The sequence below is a fragment of the Bos javanicus genome, chromosome 17 (assembly GCF_032452875.1).
Source record: "Bos javanicus breed banteng chromosome 17, ARS-OSU_banteng_1.0, whole genome shotgun sequence".
NCBI classification, from domain to species: Eukaryota; Metazoa; Chordata; class Mammalia; order Artiodactyla; family Bovidae; genus Bos; species Bos javanicus.
The window spans coordinates 18,755,386-18,781,764 of NC_083884.1; the positions used below are offsets into that span (position 1 = coordinate 18,755,386).

The 26,379-nt window shown below is 43.9% G+C and overlaps 1 protein-coding gene across 1 annotated transcript in view; it reads left to right on the forward strand.

Moving 5' to 3' along the window:
* Nucleotides 1-24,415, forward strand: part of SETD7 (SET domain containing 7, histone lysine methyltransferase) — a 57,696-nt gene extending 33,281 nt beyond the window's left edge. The window contains exons 5-9 of the mRNA XM_061384154.1: nucleotides 1,598-1,787; nucleotides 7,963-8,044; nucleotides 10,701-10,818; nucleotides 12,302-12,459; nucleotides 18,785-24,415. Of these exons, the coding sequence (XP_061240138.1) occupies nucleotides 1,598-1,787; nucleotides 7,963-8,044; nucleotides 10,701-10,818; nucleotides 12,302-12,459; nucleotides 18,785-18,965 (729 nt within the window). The 3' untranslated portion in view covers nucleotides 18,966-24,415. The remainder of the gene's footprint in view (nucleotides 1-1,597; nucleotides 1,788-7,962; nucleotides 8,045-10,700; nucleotides 10,819-12,301; nucleotides 12,460-18,784) is intronic.
* Nucleotides 24,416-26,379: the final 1,964 nt, after the last annotated feature.

Here is a 26,379-nt window from a genome sequence, read left to right on the forward strand (position 1 = left end):
GAAGTCGTCCCACATCACTGACTCTGAGTAGCTACTTCTAGAACCTTTCAGTTGAGGAAATAGTCAAGCTTTTAGAAGATGTCATGGCCTTACTAGTCTTAGGTCAAACCCTCAAAGGTCCTAGATTTCTATTTATACCATGAGGACCTCCTAGATGGGAAGGAAAAAAAGGAAACATATCTTATACCCTAGATTCGATTTTTTTAATTAATTCTTTTTATTTAATAATATATAATAATATTTATTTATATAATTTAATAATATTTAATAATAATTAACTACTGGTTTATTTTTAGTGTCCCAATGCAATTTACAAAGTATTTATATCACCTTCTGGGTCCCTAGCACTGGTACCAGGATAGAGAATTCTACGATAGCCTCTGCCCTAAAGCATTTAAGGACCCTTGGGAATGAAGCAAGTGACAGTAAAACAGGAAGCACAGCTGGCTCCTCTCCTGGAAGGAGGCAGAAGGGAGCAGTAAATAAAGAAGAGTGGGAAGAGGGAAGTGATGGGCAAAGGAGCAGAATTTAGTTGTTCTTTTTTCACTTTGCATTCTAGCTCAAAAAAATAAAAAGCCATGGTATAGGACTCTCAGAAAGACAGTATCTCAAAGTTCTTTTGTTTATTCCTTAGAAAACACAACTCTCTACTCATGTACACTGAACTAATTCTTAAGTATCTTTGGACTAAAGATTTTCTTAATAGACCAGAAATTCAGAATTCAATATTTGAAAAACGAATTTCTAAGCATAGTGAGTAAGACTGTTTTGCTACAGATCCTCATCACATTTGATATTGGCCCATAGTAACCCTTGTTACATTTCCTTTCAGTGTTTATGACATGTTACAAATGGGTGGCTCAGTGAGTAAAGAATCCTCCTGCAACGCAGGAGACATAGGTTCCGTCCCTGGGCAGGAAAGAGCTGGAGGAGGGCATGGCAACCCAGTCCAGTATTCTTGCCTGGAGAATCCCAGGGACAGAGGAGCCTGGTGGGTGACAGTCCATGGGGTCGCAAAGAGTCAGACACGACTGAAGGGACTGAATACACGTGCTCACACAAATACAGCATGTTTGTTTCTTAGGTAAGAAACCAAGTTAGAATCAGTAACTTGTCCAGGATTATAAAGTACAGCTCCATCTCTGACTCTGTAAATCAGGCTTATACGCTCCCTGTGCATATAGCCTATAGGAGACTGGGTGGGGAGGGATGATATGCCTCATGCTGTTCATGCTCATGTGAAAAGCTGAGTTCTTAAACTGTTATGATCCATATTAGTGCTAGTAACAGTGGGCGTGCACAAGAGAAATACCTTGAACTCGTGTCATATGAGTGAGTGAGTAAGAGCCGCTCAGTCGTGTCTGACTCTTTGGGACCCCATGGCTTATACAGTCCGTGGGATTCTCCAGGCCAGAATACTGGAGTGGGTAGCCGCTCTCCAGGGGACCTTCCTAACCCAGGGATCAAACTCAGGTCTCCCGCATTGCAGGCAGATTCTTTACCAGCTAAGCCTCCAGGGAAGCCCAAGAATACTGGTCGTGTCATATAGATAAATACTATAATATAATATTTTCTGGTTTTGGGTTTCTCCCATCAGGATGGAGGCAGCCTTGTAGGAGAAGTAAATGAAGATGGGGAGATGACAGGAGAGAAGATAGCCTACGTGTACCCTGATGAAAGGACGGCCCTGTATGGAAAATTCATCGATGGAGAGATGATAGAAGGGAAGCTGGCTACTCTTCTGTCCACTGAAGAAGGCAGGCCTCACTTTGAACTGATGCCTGGAAGTAAGTTGAATCTGCTTCGGATGGGTTGCTTTAATTCCAAACAGGTTGTCAGGGCTTATTGGGGAGAAGTTAATTTCCTTGTCTTGTCTGGTGTATCAGCTTGGCCACTTATGAGACACCTCAGCACTTCAGTGGTTTACAACAGCAAACACAGGTCTGATAAGCAGCTGTATTCACTGGTCCGGGTGGGGCATGGCCAGGCCAGGTGGGACTCGAGGCTTCTAGTCAGTTCGGTGGTGGCGATGGTGGTTTAGTCGCTAAGGCATGTCCGACTCTTTGCGACCCCATGGACTGAAGTCCAACCAGGCCCTTCTGTCCATGGGATTTCCCAGGCAAGAATACTGGAGTCAGTAGCCATTCCCTTCTCCAGGGGATCTTCCCAACCCAGGGATCAAACCAGCGTCTCCTACTGATTGGCAGGCAGACTCTTTAACACGGAACCACCGTTCTCTAACGCTAGGGAAGCCCTGGTCAGCTCAGAGCCTGTGCTGTGTCTTAATTCTGGGCCCTGTCGGTTGGTTTTCTCAGGTGACCACAGGAAGCCAGAGCATGAGCAGACACCTGTGATGCCTCTTGAAGCCTCGGTGTGTAACTGACACAAAGCCCCTTTCACCCACTTGTCATTGGTCAAAGCAAGTCACACGGCCAGGCCAAGCAAAGGCACTTTAGTAGCAGATACTGAAAATCACCTGGCAAGGGCATAGCTGTATAATTTTAATGCATAGGAGTGAAGAAATGACAGCAGTAATTTAATCAGTTTAAAATATATCTCAGGGGGAAAAAAAAACCCTACAGTTTAATGATTTAATTGATAAAGAATCAAATTAGGTAGATCTCCAAGTTGTAACGCTGACTCAACCTGAGTTCCGATTGGGGAAGATAAATGCACGTTGGCACCTGGGCTCTCTTCACAGTCTAACATTGAGACTTTCCCGGTGATCTGTGGTTAAGATGCTGTGCCTCCACTGCAGCGAGCATGGGTTCAGCCCCTGATTGGCTAAGATCTCACATGCTGAACTATGCAAGTGGTGGGAGGGGAAAATCTAGCATCTTCTTGGAAGACATACTCCACGCACAAATGAGCCTGTTGGTCTCCATGTTAGAAAAAGTCCTGTTTCCTTTTAGAAGTACAGGATGGCACCAAACTTTTTTTCTTATTACGAAATTATTTACTGTAGAAAATCTGGAAAACATACAAAGAAAAAATCAAGGTTTTATATTCTGAGTGGCACAATATTAAGAAAGCTAAATTGGTCTGATTCCTGAGAAAACAATGTATGAACGTGAAAGTCAAGTGCTCAGTCGTGTCTGATTCTCTGCGACCCCATGGACTGTAGCCCACCGGACTCCTCTGTCCATGGGGTTTTCCAGGCAAGAATACTGGAGTGGGTTGCTATTTCCTTCTCCAGGGGATCTTCCCGACATATATGTATTTCTAATCTAAGTTAAGGTATAAGAAGAATAAAGTAGAAAAGATAGTGCATCTAGGCACTGCTAGGCCTAGATAATATTTAGCTCTGTGGATTGGAAGGAGATTCTCCAAAGGGTGGTTGTCCAAAAATAGGAAACCTAGCGCTTTACATTTAGCTCCAACTTGGGTTGTTATAAATGTCTCCGTTTTTGTTTTTTTAAGTTAAAAACTGAGGCATTTTAAATGCAGTATGGGAATCTGGATTGGATCCTGGAACAGAAAAAGGACATTCGTGGAAAAACTGGTGAAGTCTGAATAAAGTCTGGAGTTCACTCAATAGTAACGCTATGTTGGTTTCTTAATTTGGATAAATGTACCATGTAACATAAGAAATTAACAGGAGAACAGTGAGGGGCATCAGGAGCTCTCTGTACCGTGTTTGCAACTTTTCTGTAAATTTAAAGTCATTCCACAATGAAGTGTTTATTTTTTTTTTAAGTGTAAAGGTAATCTTTGAACTTTAAACTCTAATATCTGCACTCTTCATGTCCATTTCAATAGCAGACAGTGTTACAATGTTTAGAAACGAGGAGACTCCAGCCAGGGGGAGATCCCAGTTGGTGATGCAGATTTTAAAACTTCAGAAGTGGCAACACTTCTAGTGGCAAGAGTCTTGAACTTGAGAGTCACCTCGTTGGAGTCTTGGCTCCAGCATTTACTGTATTGTGGCTTGGGGCAGGTTACTTATCCTTTTAGAACCTGTTTCTTCCTTATAAAATACAGATATTGGCACCTACCATAAAGCCCCATCAGGGAAGTTACTGTGGTTATTACACTCTTCTTGGTATAAGTATGAAACGCATTTTGGAAAGTGAGAGTAATCAGTCTCAGGGGAATTATGGTTTTTCTTAGAACTCCTGGATGCAAATAGCAAGCACCCTCTTCAGACTCACTTCAGACCAGAAAAGGAGGGGTGGGTTTATTGGCAAGATTCCAGCAGGCCTCAGTTCTTTTAAGGCTGGGTTGAACAATTTGGGTCTCAAAGGGGTCAGAAGGCATAGTTGCTCTGGGTGGGTGGGAGGAACCAGGCCCAGTCTTTGCTCTGTGTTCCGCCCCTCTTGTTTCTGTCTCCTTCCTCTTCCATTTACAAGTACCGAGCCACTGACTGGCTGAGAGGTGAGGGCTTTCGGGGTCATGTGGCTTCTGGCCCAATGGTTGGGGGAGGAGCAAACAGAACGCACGGGTCTCACCTAAAACCCTCCTGACTGCCTTCTCCTGACTTCTGTGCTCTTGGATCAACAAACGCTTCTTGCGGAGTTTCCTTGTGCCTCTGCCTGGAATTTCTTCTCTCCTCATTTCTTCTTCGCCTCTTTACATAGCAATTCCATTCCCAGCTAATGCCTATTCCGTCTCTTTTTTAGTGCAATTATCAGCATCACTTGAATGTTTCCTAGAAATGCAGGTTATCAGGCCCCCTTCAATTAGATTGAAGTTGCATTTTTTAAATTTAATTCTTTAAATGTTTATCAAAGTATAGTTGATTTACAATGTTGTGTTAGTTTCAGGTGTACGATAAAGCGAATCAGTTATGCCCACACACATATCCACACGTTTTTAGATGGTTTTGCCATATAGGCCATTCGAGTATTGAGTAGAGTTCCCTGCGATATGCAATAGGTCCTTATTAGTATTTTTTTGGCCGTGCCATGCAGCTTGCAGGATCTTAGATCCCCAACCAGGGGTTGAACCTGGGCCCTCGGCAGTGGAAGTGCAGAGTCCCAGCCACTGGACTGCAAGGGAAATCCTTGCCTGTTACATCCTTATGGCTTGGCTCTCCTCTTAGAAGTAACATTTGTCAACTGAATGGATGAATTGCAGTCCCAGGTCATAGTACCAATGACAGAGGAATAGAGGGAGGAGAGGGTGCCTTCAGCCTGTCTAAGGGAGCGGAGGGAGGGACGGTCAGTGTTGGAGAAGACACATTGACTCCTTGAAAGCAGGAAGAGATATGACATGACTCCTGCTTGTATCTGCACAGTCCCCAACGTGATGTTTTATGTGTAGTTGGCACTTAGTACATTTGTGAGGAAAGTTTTAGTCTAAGGAAAGGAGATGGGAGCTCTTAGGAGAATTTGTGCACAATAGGATGTCTATTCCACAGAAATGTTTGGTTTGGGAATGTGGGGTTTCTGGGGTTTGTTTTTTTTTTCTTATTTGAACTTCCTTTAATTGCTTGTGAGCTGGTTCTCAGCCTTCCCTGCCCTGCTTTACTGCAGGTGGGGGTGTCTGCCCCTTGCCTACATTTCCCAGACTCCGTGCCTCCAGCTTCTTTCTGCGTTTGGCCACAGACCAGGGACAGGAGCAGGGAGAAGCCCTCGGTGTGTCCCGTAGAGTCCCCAGCAGGGGCTTGTCTCCCGATTCCATTATCTAGCAGGTCACTTCCCCTCAGATCCAGCTTCCCTGGGCTCCCCCAGCTCCAGAGGTCCAGGAATGTCTCTGTGGCTCAGACGGTGAAGAATCTGCCTGCCAATGCAGGAGACCTGGGTTCGATCCCTGGGTGGGGAAGATCCCCTGAAGAAGGACATGGCAACCCACTCCAGTATTCTTGCCTGGAGAATTCCATGGACAGAGGAGCCTGCCAGGCTACAGTCCCTGGGGTCACAAAGTGTCGAACATGACTGAGTGACTAACACTGCTCCTATGACTCAGGGTTATGGCTTTCTGCTCTTGACAGTTTCTGGGCTCTTCATTTCCGCCTTTGGCTTCTCAGTTCTTCTGTCTTCTGTGTAACCAATTCCCTGTATTAAATTCTCTCTCTTGAAAATACTCAAATGGCCTGTGACATGGACTGATCTCAGACTTTTAGTCTGAAATATTAATTTGGGTTTTGATTGTATTAAAAAGAAAGAAAGAAAGAGGACCTGGTAACCATTGGTAACTGCTTAGGAACTGCTTAATGGATAATTTATGATGCCTTAGTGCCTAAAATGTTGACTTTTCAGGAGTAAACTTGTTTCTTTACTTATTAGCCTTTGGAACACCTTATGTCTTCCTCCTGCTCTGTGAGGGTTCTTGGAGGCTAATTTTTTGCAGAGAAGTAATGTTAATTCTCAAAGAAGGCAATGGGACCCCACTCCAGTACTCTTGCCTGGAAAATCCCATGGACGGAGGAGCCTGGTAGGCTGCAGTCCATGGGGTCGCTAAGGGTCAGACACAACTGAGCGACTTCACTTTCCCTTTTCACTTTCATACATTGGAGAAGGAAATGGCAACCCACTCCAGTGTTCTTGCCTGGAGAATCCCAGGGACGGGGGAGCCTGGTGGGCTGCCGTCTATGGGGTCGCACAGAGTCGGACGCGACTGAAGCAACTTAGCAGCTTAGCAGCAATGTTAATTCTAGAGTGGCTGTGTGCCTTCATTTCTGAAATAAATTACTAACTGGTTTCTGAACCACTTTAATAGAAATAAGATGACTTTGTTAATGCTTTATCAAAAGCAGTCTGTTCTCCTTAATTCTAGTGAGGCTGAATGTTTATTTTTAGTGAAGGAGACAATTGCCAAGGGTGGGTGGTTGGATTCTACAGACTGTGTCTAGTGTGAAAAAAAACCACAAGGAAAATGTAAAACTATTATCCAGTCTTATCCAACCAGAGAGAGATCTCAAGTTTTCATGACAAAGCCTTTTCTCGATTAAAATTTTTAGTTACACAAGCAGCTTTTAAATCATGTGAGTAAAGAAAAATGTGAATCAAAAGCAAAAATGGAATTTTAGGAGATATTCCTGATGGCTGTGAAGACCTGATAACAAAACTCCAGAGCAAATCGGAAAACTAACCATTTATATTTTGCACAGCAGTCTGTAATTACCGGTGTAAACCTGCTTGTAAGAAGCATGTTATCTAGCCAACCAGCAACTATTTCATCCTATCACGTAGTTTAATTAAATTAACAATATCACCTGGTACCCATGCCCTCTACTAAGCACCCAATTGCTGTATTCAATAATAACCTAAAAATATCTTTTAGCAACTCAATTCAGCATCACAAAGTTCAACAAATGAACCATCAGATTTTAATCCCCTAGTATAAGAATATTTGATGTTATGACAATATTTGTTATACTTAACGATTCTCAAATCAGGAATGATCTTAGAAGTATAACGTGAGTTCTACCAATGGGTTGGATGATGCTTAGATGTAGGTCACTCATGTAATTCCAGATATTTAAAGAATGAAAGAGTGAAAGTAAATTATGCTTTGCAACATGATATCCAACTTCATTATTATATTCCTGAACATAGTGAAAGCATCTCAGGAGTAATAAAAAATTGTTACTTTAGATTAACTTTTTCTTAAGTGTCTCTCTGTATTTTTTCCACTTGGATATTCAGCAAAAGAAAGAAACCCCATATATGTATCTTTTACTAGGTGACAAAATGGGTTGGGATTTATGTATTCACTAATAAATTCTCTTAAAAATAATGAATGTTATTATAGTCACCAAGAGACGCATAATGAATATGATGGAGAATGAAGCTAAAAATTTTATTGTGTTTGCACACTCAGAATAAGTAAACTTTCTTATCATGAAAAAGTATTATTAAAAAAAGCTCTCCATTTATACTGAAGAATTTCATTCTAGTTGGTCTAACTTGAGTAACATTTTGCATTATTTAACTTATGCTTGTCCCATTGATGAGAGAAATGTTCTTGATGCACTTCCCTAACTCTGGGCCTGTACTGAAATTTTTGTTTGCTTTTTAGGTTCGGTGTACCACTTTGATAAGTCAACTTCATCTTGCATTTCTACCAATGCTCTTCTTCCAGACCCATATGAATCAGAGAGGTAATTGTTCCCTTGTGGTTTTAATGACATCATTTATGTAAGATTAAATAACTCTTGTGGTGGGAATTATTGCTCCTTGGTGGCCCTCTACTCAGGCTGAGTTCCCTAGCAGAAAAAAAATGTATATTCTGAGAAAGAGCGTTTTTATGGTCATACATCTGTCCCTGTAAGAGAGTTTCTCCGCCCATAAAGCACAGAATAGCCTGTGTGTCGGTCCCAGAGTGAAGCTTCTACAAAGGGACAGCAGTTGGGTCCGGCAGCCCGTTATGCCCTGCCCAGGTGTCCGCTTTCTTGGGGCTCTTGTCCTGGCAGCCTCTATTAGCCCCTTGGGAGCATTTCACACTCTTGAAACCTCTAGTCGAGGCAGGACCAGATGTCTGCTGCTTTACTTAGCCCAGCTGAGAGGGTCTGGAGCACAAGATAATTTCTTTATTCACTAAGGGAAGACAGAAGTAAATAAAATGTAAGAAGCATAAAAACATTCCAGCTTACAAATTACAGTTTCCTGATTCTATAAGCTCCATCCCAGAGTGTCAAGCCCCATTCCATTTGACATGCTATCTAAACTCTAGCTCTGGATTCCTGGAATGGCTTTCTCTGGTCTCTTGACTGGGGTTCGTATCCCCCAGCGACTGGCCTGTTTGTGGGTAAGAGTGCCATCTGCAGTTGACTTTCTCTTGGCCTCACTCTATAATCATGGCTTCCATTTCTTTTCTGTCTGCATCTGAGAAAAGGCCTCTTCCCTGGTTTAACCGACAGGGCTGACACTACAATGTCACAATGAACGAATGGCCCCTTTCTTGAGATGAGGCTTTGGCCTGTTTGCAGAGAGAAAAATTTGGTCTTTGTTAGCCCCGCAAACACAACAGTCCCCTAACCATATGTATCTTTTTTTTTGTTACTGTCATTGTGATAATGCCACATAACAGTAGCCTCAGACTACCAGCGATTTATGAAAGCAAATATTTTCTTTTGCACTCATACGTCTGTAGATTGGCTGAGGCTCAGCCACTTTCAACTGGGTTCCACTCGGCCCAGCTGGACTAGGCTGTGCTCCAGGTTTCAAGTTGGGTTCCGGTCTGTCTCACATGCCTTCATTCCAAGACTCAGGCTAAGCAAACAACAGCCCCCTGGGGCATATTCTCCTTGTGGAGATGAATAGAAGTTCAAGGAAGCTGAAAGAAACTTGCCATGCTTCTTAACACCCGAAACCTAGCTGTGCAGTCACTTCTGCCTAGTGGCAAAGCAGATCACACAGCCAGGACCAAGTCAGTTGGGCAGGGACGTTATCCTCCATGCAAGCTGAAGGGCAGTCACATGACCAAGAATCAGAATGACTCTGTCCCAGGGAGAGAGTCAGGAGGTGGAAGCAGTAATTCAGCCTTCCAGCCCATCAAATAAGCAGAAGATCTACATAATAGAAATCCCAAATGACCATTTCCACCAGACTTTTTATCCACCACAGGGGCTGGAATAACTGAAATTATGTGATTGGGGCATGTACTCTCCTAATAGGGACTTCCCTGGTGGCTCAGATGGTAAAGCATCTGCCTACAATGCGGGAGACCCAGGTTCAATCCTTGGGTTGGGAAGATGTCCTAGAGAAGGAAATGGCAACCCACTGCAGTATTCTTGCTTGGAAAATCCCATGGACGGAGGAGCCTGTAGGCTACAGTCCATGGGGTCGCAAAGATTTGGACACGACTGAGCCACTTCACTTCACTTCACTTTACTTCAGGTAGTACAGGGGTAGAGAATCTGCCTGCCAGTGCAGGAGCCATAGGAGATGTGAGTTCGATTCCTGGATCGGGAAGATCCCCTACAGAAGGAAATGGCAACCCAGTCCACTATTCTTACCTGGGAAATCCTGTGGACAGGGGAGCCTGGCAGGCTACAGTCCTTGGGGTCATGAAGAGTCAAACACAACTGAGCGACTTAACGTGCACGCCCTCACTCTCTTAATAAATCTTGTTCTATAATCATGAGTTCTATCTTCTTAAAACCAGCACTTGGCAAACTTGTTCTGTAAAGGACTACGTGGTCAATATTTTAGGCTTTGTGAGTTTCTACAGCAGCTACTCAAGTCAGCCTTTGTAACCCCAAAGCAGTCATAGATAATACTGAACAAATAGGTGTGTGTGTGTCCCAATAAAACTTTATTTACAAAAACAGACAACAACCAGATTTGATCCTTGGGCCAGAGTTAGCTAATTTGTTATAAACTCCTTTGTTGGGAAGTACTTATTGAGTATCTTTTATTAATTATTTGTCACTCTTTTATGTAGAAGATTCATCTCAGGGTTGAGAACCTTGGGTATAGCTTTAATTAGCTTTGGGAAGTGTTTGTCTAGTCCAAGAAGACAGTGGAAATTGTCATTAATTAAAACATACACATTTTTAAAAACCTTATATCAAGCACTGAATTACTTTGTGAATATATACTAATAGTCTCTTCATTAGAGAGCAGTGAGAATCGTAAGTATACACTGTTCTCCAGTTTTCAAGACCAAAATCTGTATTTCACTTTTTCTTTCTTCGTCATTGGATTACTATGAACTCACATTTTGGATTCTGTAGCTATGACGGTATTTGGGTGGTTAGTAAGGGATGATATATCAAACTAAAACAGAGCATTTGCCTTTTTTTTTCTTTTTAGGGTTTATGTTGCTGAATCTCTCATTTCCAGTGCTGGAGAAGGGCTGTTTTCAAAGGTAGCTGCGGGACCCGACACTGTTATGTCTTTTTACAACGGAGTCCGAATTACACATCAAGAGGTGAGTGGGGCAGAAGTGGGAACTCAGTTTGATTGGTGAAAGGGCTTTGTTTCAGACACCCTTGATTTTCTCATTGGTCCTTTTACTTTAATGCTCACTAAGAATAGAAAGAAACAAAAGACTAGGCTTTTTTACAGAATTGCTCAGATATCGTTCTACAGCCAACCTCAGACTGCTATAGTAAAGATATAGATTAGATAGCTTATGAACAACAGAAACTTCTTTCTCACAGTTCTAGAAGCCAGGAAGTCAAAGATCAAGGTGCCAACAGATTCAGTGTCTGGTGAGAGCCTGCTTCCTGCTTCACTCATGTCCCTTTTTTTGCTGTAACTACACAATGCAGGAGGGATGAGGGAGTCTCAGGGGTCTCTTATAAGAACTCTGGTCTTATTCATAAGGGCTCTACCTGCCCCCATGGCCTAAACACCTTTCAAATTCTTTTTTTATATAAGGTAGAAGAAAGTTAATTAGTAAGTTGAAGGCTTCTCTGATGGCTCGTGGGCTTCCCTGTAGCTCAGATGGTAAAGAATCTGCCTGCAATGCAGGAGATCCAGGTTTGATCCCTGGGTGGGGAAGATCCCCTGGAGAAGGGATTGGCAACCCATTCCAGCATTCTGGCCTGGGAAATTCACATGGACAGAGGAGCCTGGTGGGCTACAGTGCATGGAGTCACAAAGAGTCAGACACGACTGAGAAACTAACACTTTCACTTTTCACTTTCTGGTGGCTCAGGGGTAAAGAACCCACCTGCAAATGCAGGAGACATAAGTTTTATCCCTGATCTGGGAGGATCCCACTTGCCACAGAATAACTAAGCCTGGGTGCCACGACCACTGAGCCTGTGCTCCAGAGTGCAGGAGCCGCAACTACTCAGCCCATATGCCTACCTGCTGAAGTCCGCTTGCCTTAGAGCCTATGCTCAGCAAAAAGAGGAGCCACCGCAATGAGAAGCCTGCACACCACAGCTGGAGAGTAGCCCCTGCTCACTGCAGCTAGAGAAAAGCCCACGCAGCAACAAAGACCCAGCACAGCCAAAAATCAATCAATCAATCAATCAATTACATTACTTGAAAAATAAATAGTAAGTTGAGCTGCCCTGCACTGCTCATGTATGCCCTTCCCACCATCAGTGTGTGGAGTATGCACCATCAAAGTGCAAGGGATGCCTTAGGCCAGGAGTCCCCAACTTCCAGGGTCTATTGCCTGATGATCTGCGGTGGAGCTGATGTAACAATGACAGAAATAAAGTGCACAATACACTTGAATCATCCTGAAACCATCCCCCACTGTGACCCATGGAAGGATTGTCTTCCACAAAACTGGTCCCCATTGCCAGAAAGGTTGGGGACCGCTGCCTTAGGCTTTTGCCGTATATGTGACACTCAAACCATGAGGTTAGGGATAAATGAGTTAATATCTTCAGTGTCCTTTGAGTTCCTGGGAGGAAGCTCGTTTCCAACACTCACTTTCTTGTTTTCTGCAGGTTGACAGCAGGGACTGGGCTCTCAATGGGAACACCCTCTCCCTTGACGAGGAAACGGTCATTGACGTGCCTGAGCCCTACAACCATGTATCCAAGTACTGTGCCTCCTTGGGACACAAGGCAAATCACTCCTTCACTCCAAACTGTGTCTATGACATGTGAGTAGGACACCAAGCTGCCAGAGCCGCGGGGCCCCGGGAATGAGGAGGGCACCTCAGAGGCATATCCTGCCCCCAGGAAGGTGGCTCCCTTAGAATATCAGAGGGTCCTCTGCCAGGGGACTACTCATGCTTATTACTTGAAACTCAGAAATAGAAAAGGGCTTCAAAGAGTAGACATGCTGTGGAAATACTATGCTTTGTGGTTGCTGTTTTATTGTGGCTTTTTCTGTTCTTCAGCACTTTCATTCTGGAAAATTAAGGCTAGTGTCATTGGAAGTAATAGTACAAATTGAAACTGCACTGCAGAGATTAGGGAATCCTTTTATGATGTGAAAGGAAGGAGGACTGTAAAATCCTACACCTAGGGCGTGAGGTCTGGGTATTAGAAAAAAACCAACCTATAAAGTCAGAGTCCCTATCATTTGACAGCCAAGAGGAACGAAATGCTGACACAGGCAACAACACGGATGAGCCTGTGAAAACACTCAAGGAGCCAGTCACTAAAGACCGTGTGGTGTGTGATTCCATTTCTATGAACAGTCCTCTATCGCCCCAGACACAGAATGCCCATCAGTGCTTGCCTAGAGCTGGGGGCCGGGCTTGGGGGAGCGAAAGTTGATGGCTAATGAGCGTGGGAGTTCCTTTTTATAATTTTATATTGGAGTATCGCTGATTAACAGGTTGCGGTAGTTTCAATTGGGCAGCAAAGGGACTCAGCCATACATACACATGTATCCATTCTCCCCCAAAGTCCCCTCCATCCAGGCTGCCACATAACCTTGAGCAGAGTTCCATGTGCTATACAGCAGGTCCTTGTTGGTTATCCACTTAAAATACAGCAGTGTGTACATGGCCATCTCCACCTCCCTAACTATCCCTTCCCCTCACCTTTCCCCTCTGGTAACCGTAAGTTCATTCTCTAAGTCTGGGAGTCCATTTCTGTTTTGTAAATAAGTTTTCATTTGTATCACCTGTTTAGATTTCATGTGTAAGTGATATCATATTATATTCCTCTTCCTCTGACTTACTTCACTCACTATGACAATCTCTAGGCCACCCATGTTGCTACAAATGACCTTATTTCATTCTTTTTCAACAGCCCATTGTATATATGTACCGCATCTTCTTTATTCATCCCTCTGTTGATAGATATTTAGGTTGTGGGAAGTTCCTTTTGAGGCTTCCAAAGTTAGTGGCTGTGGTTGCACAACTGAAAACCACTGAATTGTACACATTAAATGGGTGCATTTTATGAAGCCTGAATTACATCTCACCAGTCATTGGGAGAGGACAGTGGCACCCCACTCCAGTACTCTTGCCTGGAGGATCCCATGGATGGAGGAGCCTGGTGGGCTACAGTCCATGGGGTCGCTGGGAGTCAGACACGGCTGAGTGACTTCACTTTCACTTTTCAGTTTCATGCATTGGAGAAAGAAATGGCAACCCACTCCAGTGTTCTTGCCTGGAGAATCCCAGGGACGGGGGAGCCTGGTGGGCTGCCGTCTATGGGGTTGCACAGAGTCAGACACAACTGAAGTGACTTAGCAGCAGCAGCACAGTCATTAGTTTTAAAAAATCAAATAATCCCTTTCAGTTTGAGCCTCCCCTTCCAATGGCACACTGAACCTCTTGGAAACATCCATGGATGAGAACCTTACCATTATCCACAAAGGCAGCTGTCTGGACAAACAAATACATACTACGGAGTTGGCTGTTGGGCTCTGGTGACTAGAAAGTTCTTTCTATTGAGCCCCAGTAGGTTTCCCTGTACTCTCCAGCCCTTGGCCCTAATTATCCCTTTTCTTCTTGTGTACAACGTCAATCTCTCTTCCACATAGTAGTCCTACACTATCATAGTAGTTTTCATGCACTCCCAAACTGTCTTCCCAAAGTCAAGCATCTCTGACTGTTCCTTAAAGGGATAGCTGAGATTCCATGTCACTGCTGTCCTTAGCTCAGCCTGAGGATGACAGTTCCTCCTAGCAGCCAGGAGCCGGGTGCAGTCTTTTCTGCTCAGCTGTAGTTTGCTGTTGCTTGGTTCTCTTGCTTGTGAACATAAGCGGGATCAGATCGTGTGCGTTTAATCTGTAGGAGAAGTGCCAGGATTCGCGTGTCCCTTCTTGCATCCCTGAGATGGCTTTAAAATTGTTCTGGCAGTCGCTTGTTCTCCTTGGCAGCCAGTACCAAGTACTGAAGCTACAACTTCTGTTTAAAGGGCGAGCAGAAATGGCAGAGGACATGTGTCATGTGAAATGAAACTGACACTGTTATTAACTCCAAGGCTTTTGTGGCCAATGTAAATTAGGCCAAAGCATCGTTCCAGGCTGCACACAGCTGAACAACAACCATTTAAACCCATGGTAAAGGATTATAAATGCTACTTGCTGCTGCTGCTGCTGCTAAGTCGCTTCAGTCATGTCCGAGTCTGTGCGACCCCATAGATGGCAGCCCACCAGGCTCCCCAGTCCCTGGGATTCTCCAGGCAAGAATACTGGAGTGTGTTGCCATTTCCTTCTCCAATGCATGAAAGTGAAAAGTGAAAGTGAAGTCACTCAGTCGTGTCCGATTCTTCACGACCCCATGGACTTCAGCCCACCAGGCTCCTCCGTCCATGGGATTTTCCAGGCAAGAGTACTGGAGTGGGTTGCCATTGCCTTCTCCGATAAATGCTACTTAGGCTGCCCCTTAAAACGAATGAGTTTTGTGATTTAATGGCAAGGATATGATTTTTCTCATCAAAAGTAAGAGAGCACAGGAAAAAAGAGAAGAAACCATTTGTGCAAAATCAAGTCCCTCCTCAGAAATTTTTTTTTCAAGCCCAATGTGAATGATTAATTACTTGGGGTCATGGAGAGACTGTGCCAAGTCACTTCAGGTGTGTCCAACTCTGCGACCCTATGGACTGTAGCCCGCCAGGCTCCTCTGTCCATGGGCTTCTCCAGGCAAGAACACTGGAGTGGGTTGCCATGCCCTCCTGCAGGGGATCTGACCCAGGGATCAAACCCACATCTCTTATGTCTCCTGCCTTAGCAGATGGGTTCTTTACCACAAGCACCAGAGAAGCCCCAGGAGAGACTATCTGAATAATAATCAGATAGAACATTCAGATACCATTCCATGAGATTCATTTGTTTCTAAAATCATTGGTACTGTTATGCACACTTTAACACAGAACAACAACGTCTGCAAGCTGTTTTAACTGTAGTCCAGTACAGTGTGCCAAATGACAGACAGGAACTGCTTCCCTTGCTATAGATATAGGCTACTCATCAACAAGGAGCCGAACTGCGTGCTCAGAGGTGTGGTCTGAGGGCTGATCTTGCCCAGTGTTTCCTGAGCGCTTTCTCCAGGCCGGTACTGTGGTACAGGCTTCTGTGCACGATGTCATTCAATCTTCCCAGTAACTTCGTGGGGCCACCAGTATTACTGGTAATTATTACCAGTATCCCAGATCAGGGACAGGAAACATAGGGCTCTTGTCAAAGTGAAGTGCTCTAAACCTCTGTGCTTTAGGGCTGCCTTGAAGAATCGGCACCTGAGACTGAGTTCTTTCTTTTCAGTCTGTCTGTTTTCTACTCTGAAAATAATGAAAATGAGTAGGAAAATGAAAATGCAAGAGGATAATAAGAGAAATCTTAGGCTTCTTGTGGGATTTTTTTTTTTGTTTTTTTTTGGTGTACCACAAGGTTAACTAGAGCTCCATTTCAAGAGTATTTTTTTTTTTGAAGTATCTGATTTATAATATTGTGTTAGATTCAGGTGTACAACAAAATGATTCAGATATATATATATATGTCTTCTTTTTCAGATGCTTTTCTTTTGTAGGTTGTTATAAGATATTAAATATAGTTCCCTGTAGTGTACAGTAGGTTCTTATTGTTTATTTTCTACATAGTATTGTGTATCTATTAATACTAATCCCATACTCCTAATTTATCCCTCCTCCCTCCCCACCTTTCCCTTTGGCAGCCGTTTGTTTTTCTTATGTCTGTGAGTCTGTGTTTTGTAAATTAAGTTCATTTGTATCATTTTTTTCAATTCTATGTATAAGCGATATCATATGATATTTATCTTTGTCTGACTTACTTCACTTAGTATGATAATCTCTAGGTCTGTCTACATGCTGCAAATGGCAATATTTCTTCCTTTTTTATGGCTGAGTAATATTCTACTGTAAGGAGTATAGTTTTTTAGTGAAATATTTTAGAGACCACGAGTTGTGATTTTCATAAGTAATTCCCAAATCCCTGGTCCAGGAATATCTTTTGTGCCAGAGCGCATTTGAGAATTCTGTGCATGTGCACAATCTCACACACCCACAGGCTTGCTTACATGCTTAGTCACTGATGAGAGTCTTCAGTTGAGCCAGGGACACGGTGGTGGTAAGGAACCTACCTGCCTGCCAGTGCAAGAGACACAAGAGATGCAGGCTCAATCCCTGGGTCAGGGAGATCCCCTGGAGAAGGAAATGGCAACCCACTCCAGTGTTCTTGCCTGGAGAATCCCATGGACAGAGGAGCCTGGCGGGTTACATAGGGTCGCAAAGAGACAGCTATGACTGAAGTGACTGAGCACAGCACAGCACTTTGTCACCGCAGGAACTCTTGGAGGATAAAAATCACTAGTCTCATGATTGCAGAGGAGGAAAGTGAGATTCAGAGCTGCACAGGTGAGTTTCCAGAAGGAGGCAGTAACAACGTGCGGAACCAGGACTCACACCAGAGTCTTCAACCCCAAATTAAGTGTGCTTGCCAGGGCGCAGGACACCCAGGACGGGCAGACACTGAGGCCCCTTGACGTGAGGATGCGGCTGTTCCTCTTCATCCCACACAAAGTATGTCCGTACGCCGCAGACACACCTCTCCCCCCAAGTGCTTGCCATCAGGCATCATGTGCCGTCTAACTTAGGATCTAGGACCTTCTGTAATGTTTCAGTGCCCTCTGTTCAAAATGTAAATGAACCAGACAGATTCAAAATGTAAATGAACCAGACAGATTCAATCATATGCATACAAAAATATAAGATTTTCTCTGGCCATGCCTTCCACGTATCTGCAGCCCTCCAGGCTCCTCTGTCCATGGGATTCTCCAGGCAAGAATACTGGACTGGACTGCCATGCCCTCCTCCAGGGGATCTTCCCAACACAGGAATCAAACCCAGGTCTCTTACATCTCCTGCATTGGCAGGCAGGTTCTTTACCACTAGCACCACTTGGGAATCCCTTGTTAGAGGAGACAAATCTATTAATACTGATTTAGCCCCTGCTCTCCTGCAGGGAGCTGTGCAGGTGAGCCGGGCTAGGAGCCTTCAGTAGATGAGCACAATCCTAGCATGAGCCCAGCCTCTCCTTTCACAGCGTGGGTCAGCGGGAAATCTGAAAGAAGCAGGGTGGCAGGGCTTCCCTCTTGCAAAGAAATCTTCATTTACTTTCAAAACTAGAAAATAACACTTCCTCAAGAAGTACAGGATGGAATACAGCATTTTTTGCTTTTGAAAATCCACAGGGCTCTCTCTTAAAACTCCAGAAGTGCCCTTGCCCTGAGACACAGTCAGGTAATCTGATGCTACAGGCCGGATGAGCTGAAATGCTGACAGACTACACTGAATCTGATTTCTCATTAAAGACAGATTTTTGGGGTAGATCTGGCTATTGATTTATAAATACAGAGGGCCAAATATGCTCAAAAAGAAAGATAGGGCCATACTTTTTATTTACTTACTTACTTATTTTGGCCATCCCAAATGGCAGGTGGGCTCTTAGTTGGAACCAGGGGTCCAATCCAGCCTCTTGCATTGGAAGCAGAGATTCTTAACAACTGGACCACCAGGGAAGTCCCAGGGCCATGCTTTTTAAGCCGCAATGCAGTGGTAAAGAATCTGCCTGCAGTGCAGGAGGCAGGAGATGAGGGTTCGATCCCTGGATCAGGAAGATCCCCTGGAGGAAGAAATGTCAACCCACTCCAGTATTCTTGCCTGGAGAAGCCCAAGGACAGAGGACACTGGCGGGCTACGGTTCATGGGGCCACAGAGAGTCAGACATGACTGAGCGACTGAGCGTGCACACATGAGTCCCCTGGGGGAGGGGAAGTGGTGTTCAAATGCAGACTCTACTGCCACGTCTGGGTGGGGTAGCCTAAGTGTCACCGTGAGCACCAGGCTCCCAGGGAACACTGATGCTGGCTCCTCTGTGACCGTCACCCTGAGGACCTGCCCCTGGTGTCTAGGCCACAGCATGTGGGTGATCCCTGTCTCAGCCCTTCTAGCCTTTGCATCTGACCTTCTGGTCCACCTGGGAATGACTGTGTGCCTCTTGATGTCTAGGTTTGTCCACCCCCGGTTCGGGCCCATCAAATGCATCCGCACCCTCCGAGCCGTGGAGGCCAACGAGGAACTCACCGTTGCCTATGGCTACGACCACAGCCCCCCAGGGAAGAGCGGGCCAGAAGCCCCCGAGTGGTACCAGGTGGAGCTGAAGGCCTTCCAGGCCACCCAGCAGAAGTGAAAGGCCTGGCTCCGGGCTTCAGGGGACCTGGAATAGAAACTTGGATCTATGCACTACATTTATCCGACAACGGGACAACCAGGGACTGCTCATGCTGTGACATCACACCCTCTCTGCGTTCGCTACGACTTTCTCGAATACTAACTAGGTCTGACTGTATTACTCATACCAGATTTAAAATTAGCTAGCCTCGCAACAACGCCCTCCTGAGAGGTACTGTCGAGCACTTGACAGAAGACAGCATGATGTTCTTGGGTGGTTCAAGTCTAAATCTGTACCGCTTCAGAGATGCCAAATGATTAGACTGAAAAAAGGGAAAATAAGGGGGTTTTTCAGTCATTTTTAGTCAGTGGTTTTTCCATGAGATTTATTTCTATGGCCAATGCAAATTGTGGTGTCACACTTGCATATGCGCCATACGAAGGGGAGAATTACTACATTTTTATTCTGTAAATGTAGTATAATTTGCCTTTTAACCTTTGATCTGTCTCTTGCAATAGAATGGCTTTGTTTTTTGCCCCCTAGCGAACAGAACCCCACTTTTTGAGTCAGTTCACCCCTTAGTCCTCTTCTCTCTCTTAGGTATCTTTCACAAGAGAAAACTTCCAAACAGATTTCGTGTCCTCGCCAGCGTGTAGGTCTCTCTGGCTCTTTCTATCGATCTGTCATTGTTTCATTATTATGTCCTAATATAAAGACCTGGCTCCTAGTGCCAGGCTATTATTATAGAATTATTATTCTCGCATGTAAACAAAGATATCTTTGCTTTAAGATGTGAGAAGAGATGAATTTACTTTGTTTGCATTAAGTTATGGAAGAGTTGTAATATATACTTTAAGAAAGAAGAGAGGGAAATTAGTATTTCTAAGCAGTAACTGTGGCAATTTTGCAGTATCTTCAATAGTGCTAGTCATTTTTTTTCTCCTTAGATACACATTAAATGTACATAACATAGAGCAGTCTGGCTTGTGGCGCAGTACATTGAATTCAAAAGTCAAATAGCAAACTTGAATTCTAATCCAGAATTTGAAAGTCCTTTGTTTTGTTTCTTTTTAAATCGCTACTATTAAGAGAGATGTACTGATCACTAGGTACAAATCAAACCTTAACTGCTAAAACTAACTCTTCATCATTGTAATTTCAGATCATTTACCTGCTTCAAAGCCTTGTGAATTAAGATTAACACCTGTATAGTTTAAAAGCAACCGTATCGATAGCATTTCAGTCATTTTGCTAGCCATGTGTAATCACAACTGCAGAAATAAAGAGAAACCCCCCTGTTTTTTAGTTTAGCTAATTAGGTATGTAATTTAACTGGGATTGCTCTGAATGAATTCTGAGAGTTTGGGGGTCATGGCAAGTGCCCTTGCCACATGCCACAGCTACGCCTTCCCTAGATGCCTCGCTTGGAGCTGGGCATCTAGAGATTAACATTTGTTCCAAGTCGCAGCTGTCAGCAGAGCACCTGTCACCAAGTCAGTCTGGTCTTGAAAGCTGAAGCCTTCCACACTGTAGCTCCTGTAACTAGGGGAGGCTCAGAAAGGAGAAAAGAAACAGGCAGGGGGAAGTTGGCTATTTTGTGTCAGTTACACGTGCTGTGGGAAGAACTTCACAGAAGTGCTTGATCCAGGGCTGCTCACAGCTTTCAGTTCTGGCAATTGGCTCCAGGCACAGGATTCAGCCTTTCCCTTGGTTAGACTTTCCCAGAGCCCCTGTGTCCCCCCGGCAGAGCGGCTAAGTGGCCTTGGTTTCAGGGAGATATGCTGCTGGTTCGCTTGTGAGAAGTTCTGAGGGCTGCCAGAAAGATCTTCCAGGAAGGGAACTGAGAAGTTTTCAGATTAAAAGGCACCAGGATAGGATCGCTTCTATTCTGTAGAAAGAGACCGTTCAGTGAACTGTGACAGACGACGGAGTCTTGGGACTTGTATTCCGACAGGTGCTTTCCTTCAAACATGTCCCAAAGTGAGTGACTGTCTCCAGAGAAAGATGGCTTAAACTAACCCTGGTCGGTGGCGTTGGGAGTGAGGTCAGGGGGAAGACTGGCACAGAACCCCACAGCAAGGACTTCAGGCTGCCCTGGGGTGTCATTTCTATACCAATGGGCTACCCCGTTCAAATGGAATTTCTCTTTTCTTTTGATAAAAGCGATCGAAGTGAATTAAATAGTAGTGATTAACCAGCACAAATCCATTTTTCAGATGACATCGTGAATGACAACACTTTGAGTTCAGAGCCCGGCAGTGTGTCTGTGACAGTCAGACACATCAGAGGAGGCAGTGCCTGCAACCCGAGCCTCTCTGCATCTCCGGGCTCTTCTTTCTCATGCCCTCCGCTTTCTTCTCTCTGTCATCTGTGAGAATGCCCCAGTGTGCCTACATAGCAACCTACCAGCTGATCCCGCCTCCCACCAGCTGATCCCCCCCTCCCACCAGCTGATCCCCCGCTCCCGCTCCCTCTGTGTGCTCCCCTGGGGCCCTGTCTGTCTTTCCCTCCGGGAGTACCTCTCTCCATCACTCTGCATCCATGTCTGAATCTACCGCTCCTCCTATCCCCTGCGCTCCCCTGACACTCCTAAATGTAAGACTTCATCACAGGGTGGGGTTAGAGGGCACCTTAAGATTCACTGTGTTCTGTAGGTAGACAAAACCGCCAAGGGGGTCGGGGTCCCCTGAGGAATGAACTGCTGAGGGAATAAGGGTGTTTTTTCCCTGTTTGAGCCAAAGCTGAGGGATGTATTTTTCTACTGAGTCTTGATATCCGCTGTGGAAGGAGCTGTGTCAGGAAGCAGGTAGTTTCATGAGCAACAGCACAGAAATGTGGAAGAATCCGTGTAGTGGGGATACAGGAGTAACTTTCTGGCTCCCCAGAAAAGGCCAGTGCTGAGATGGGTATGTGATGCCATGGTCCCCAGGAGATTCAGTCAGAGCCATCTCAGTCCAACTCCTGCATGACTAGATTTTTCCTTAGCAGCTTTTCTATGACAAAATATTATCTTGTGTTAGAGTTAGGAATAGGAACTAATCTGTAGGAGTATGTCCCCAAACGGGCATTTGAATGGACTTAGAAAAAAACAAACGTAAGGATTGAATTTCTGAAAAAGGAATGATGAGATTAAAAAGCAACTGGCATGGAAGACTTGAGTTTTGCAGTACCTATTCTTATTTTAACCTGCTTCATCCCTGGTCTGCCTGAGACACTGAGAAGAAAATTTGTTGTTGAAGAGCCCTTTGAACCTGTCTGAGGCTGTCTGTAAACTTATCTGCCCTCTGGGGGTTCTTCACACTTGAAAAACAGTTTCCTCATCACCAACAACCTGAAAAAGGCCAGCGTGAAGGCCAAGTGTAACCATTGACGATATTTAGTTGTAACCATAAAATTGCAGTAACTGTGAACAGTGAGTTCAAGGGTTGTCTTCTCCGTGAGTCGTATGTGGCACTTTAGTAACTTTCCTTTAATCTATGAAATTCTAAATCACTCACTGCAAACTGCATTTAAGATCTTCCAGGAAGGTATCGTTTTTCTGTTGTGCTTTGTTTTAAAACAATTGCCTCAAGTTTCTGTCTTAAGAGTAGTGATTTAGAATCCAGACATCTTCTGTTTTAGAAAAACAAGCAAAACTATGTTGCAAGACTGATAGTGGTAATGTTTATTTGCCGCAGATCAAAGGTTCACAAAATATATGAAATTTTTACATCTACTTGAGGTACCTTGATAGTTTTTTTTTTTTTTTTTTTTTCTGTTTTTTCAGGAATTTGGAACTTCGGTGTCTATTTTTATTTAAAAAATACTAAATTTTTAAGGTTTTATTTTGCCAAATGTGTGCAGACATATTCAAAGCAATGAAAACTATTTCAAGCCATACAACCACAGGGATGGAAACCCTTTTCACAAATTTTAATGTGTTTGTATGTAAATAGACGTTTGTATGAACTATTTTCATGGTAGAATGAATATATTTAAATGAAGTTGAATTATTCCAGTGCTATTTAAACAAATTGCAAAAATTTTTGGTGAGAATTCTCTGAGTCTATTGAGATATAATGCAGATCAATTTTGATTTTTAAAGAATCAAAAGCCTACAAATAACTCTGCCGCGTGGCAACTTCCCCGCGTTGTTGCCCCCGACGTGGAGACAGCTTGTAGGCTTCCCAGTGCCTCAGCCGCTTCCTGGTGGAAGTTAGGTGCTCGTGGAGTTGTGTCCACCCTTCAGTGACATCACTCCAGGCCTTCAGGGGCCGGGAGTGACTCAGAGGCATTAGAGACACCGGTGCAGTTATCTGGAGCACAATTTCTTTGCAGGGCAGCAGAATCAGAAGCCAGACGTGGCCGTGGGAACCTTGGAACGGGTTTTCTGGCCGCCATCCACCGTCACCCTTACTGCCTAGTCACACACGTCAGGGAGGCTGCCCTGAGTGGAGTTGGGGTTCAGATCCCCCGGGTGGGGCTTCTTCGGTTTTGCCAGCAGTCCCTGCCTCCGGGCCTTCACCTCGAGAGAGGATGGAGGAGGGTCCTGCTGGCAAGGCAGGGCCCATTTCTCAGCACAGTCCACTTCCTGTCTCAGCTCTGGGCAACTATGCACCCAAGCACCGAACTTTCCACCAGAGAGAGACATCCTTGGATAACGCAGATCATTGCTTCCTCTGTCTGTGACTTGACACACCGTTGTTAGAAGTCGTTTTAACATCAAGACCAGTCACCTCCCTAGGACATACCTCCCAACTGCCCTGACTCTTAATAGAACACTCCTTTATAATGATAGTCAACTTGAGTGGGTTTTGTTTTTTTCCACTTTGGTCCTGGATGAAATGAAATGATAAATATGACAGATTTTCACTGTGTATACTAGCAATATGTACACACGTACTGATGTATCTTAATATACGACTTGGTTACATTTTGGATGACTGTCACTCATCTCGATTCATGCATTGGGAAGCTACAGGGACTACGTCGTGTCTGCTTATCATAGAAGAGAGTTGGGTTCATGGTTCCGAGCTCCCTACTTCAAGAGTTTTTTCTCCTGCGTTTTCTGTGTTCTCTTTTTATCCTGAAACAAATCAATTAGGTTGTGAGGTATGTTTAAGGATTGGAAGCCAAGGGAATGCTTTCAGCATTTATTGCAACCAAAAGTTAACCTCATCACAGTTAATGAGCATCTTTGATTGGTCTTTTGTGGAATTTGAACTAAATCTATGAGCCTTATTCAATATCTATAATTCTATGGTTTTTTTAAATTATGGGAAATTAATGAAAGATGTTTACATGAATAATGTTCGCCCTTACTGTGTTATGAATGAGTTTTTTGTAGTGTGTCTGGGTGCATGTGCAAGAGAGTAGGAAAAATGTTTCTGAAACAAAACTTGACAAATATTTGTAATGAGAAGTCAATTTAAAGATTGCTATAATTGCGCTATAGAAACAATGCAAGTATTAAACAAAATATACAATCACCTGTCATTGTCTTCCTTTGGTTGCAGAAAAGCAGTAACATTTCTCATGCCATGTCTATCTATATATTTAAATTACTATGCAAACTTTACATTTGAACTAGTTTCAAAATGGTATTCACCTTTTACCATTTTCAAAGCATTATAGTAAGAACTGAGAGAGGGCTATGGAAAGATTAGAAGCATCCTGTATATTTGACATAATACCACATACACCCATGAATCCAGAAAAATTAGCAACATCAGCCAAATATATCTGATCGACTCCATAAATGTTAAGAGTATTGAACGGAAAAGAGAAAAATCAGGGAAAAGGTAAGAAAAATGGGAAACTCATGGTTAAGATACAGGAACGTTGTTAGATGTCATGATAGATATTGGTGATCTTAGGATAGCTTTGAGCCAAGGAAGCCAGGAGCCCCTTATTGCTTTAAAAAAAAAAAAGAAGAAGTTTTATTTTAAATTGGAGTATAGCCAATTAACAAGGTTGTTGTGATAATTTCATGTGACCAGCAAAGGGATTCAGCCACACATATACATGTATCGAAACTCCCCTCCCATCCAGGCTGCCACGTAACATTGAGCAGAGTTCCCTGTGCTATACCACAGGCCCTTGCTGGTTGTCCATTTTAAATGTAGTGTATACATGTCCGTCTCAGGCTCCCTACCTGTTCTCCCTGCCCACCCCCCGAAACAACCATAAATCATTTTCTGCATCTGTGAATCTGTTCCTGTTTGTAAATAAGGAACATATTGTAAATTTGTATCATATCTTTTCAGATTCTGCATATGAGGGATGTCATACAATAGTTCTCCTTCTCTCTGACTTATTTCACTCAGTTGGAACCCCTTATTTTTGCCTAATCACAATCAACTTCCCCAAATTCTCCCTTACAACATTTCCAAAGCACAAAAGCCAGTGACAAAGGGGATAAAAATAGTACTTCGCTATCGACTGCACCATCTGCCCAGGGTCCCGAAGCAGTGAATTCCAGGGAGTTGGGCCAAGCTGTGAGTCAGCTGGGTGTCAAACTAGAGCAATCCATGAGCACGCCTGCTTTCTCTTAGCCCCCTTGGCTGCCCATTCCTAGCTCTTATCACACTTCCTTCCATTGAAGCAGGTGAGATGACTCAGTCCAAACCAGCCCTGGACCAGCTTTATCACTCGGATGAAGACACATCCATACCCTGGATCCTTAAGGCAGAGTTTCACTCACCAACGCACAGTATTCTTCCTGCTTGTGAGGAAGAGGAGTATGAGATTAAAATGAATAAAACTGGAATAAATCTAAGAAGCTAAACTCTCAAAAGTGAAGGATCAGGCAATTTTTTGTGGGTTAAGATGGAGTGGGCTAAAGGGTTGTAGAATATGGGATTGTGAGGAAGATCGAGACCAAATTGTTTTATGCTCAGTAATCGCCCCACATATACTGCTTATAAAATATCTGCCTTTGGGCTTTAATGTTCCAGATCACTTAGGCTGATAATTCATACTCAATTTGAAATGATTTCAGGGGTCATCTCTAGAATTAGAATTAGATAATAGTCATTCAGAAGATTGGGGGTTGGGGTTGTTCAACTAGAAAGTTTTGCCCCAAGTGTTTTAGAAAGCAACAGTTGCCTTCCATATAAAAAGATGATGCAAACTCCCCTGCGGCGTATTGGTGTGAAACCCAAAGCCATGACTTTTTATTTAGAGCTTCACTTCTTACACTATACATACAAAAGGATGAATGGCTCCATCTACATTGCTCCCAAATTTTTCCTTTTGCAAATATCAGAATGTTTCTAGCTTCAAGAAACATAAAAACCTGCCTCAATATAGCTGAAGCAACTAAGATTTACTCTTTCACATAACAAGAAGTGTTGAGTGACCCTGGAGTTGGTTAATTCTAACAAAATTTCTTTCTATCTTTCTGCTTTGCAATTCTTAGCAGGTCAGGTTTGCCTTTAGGGGCCAGTTCACC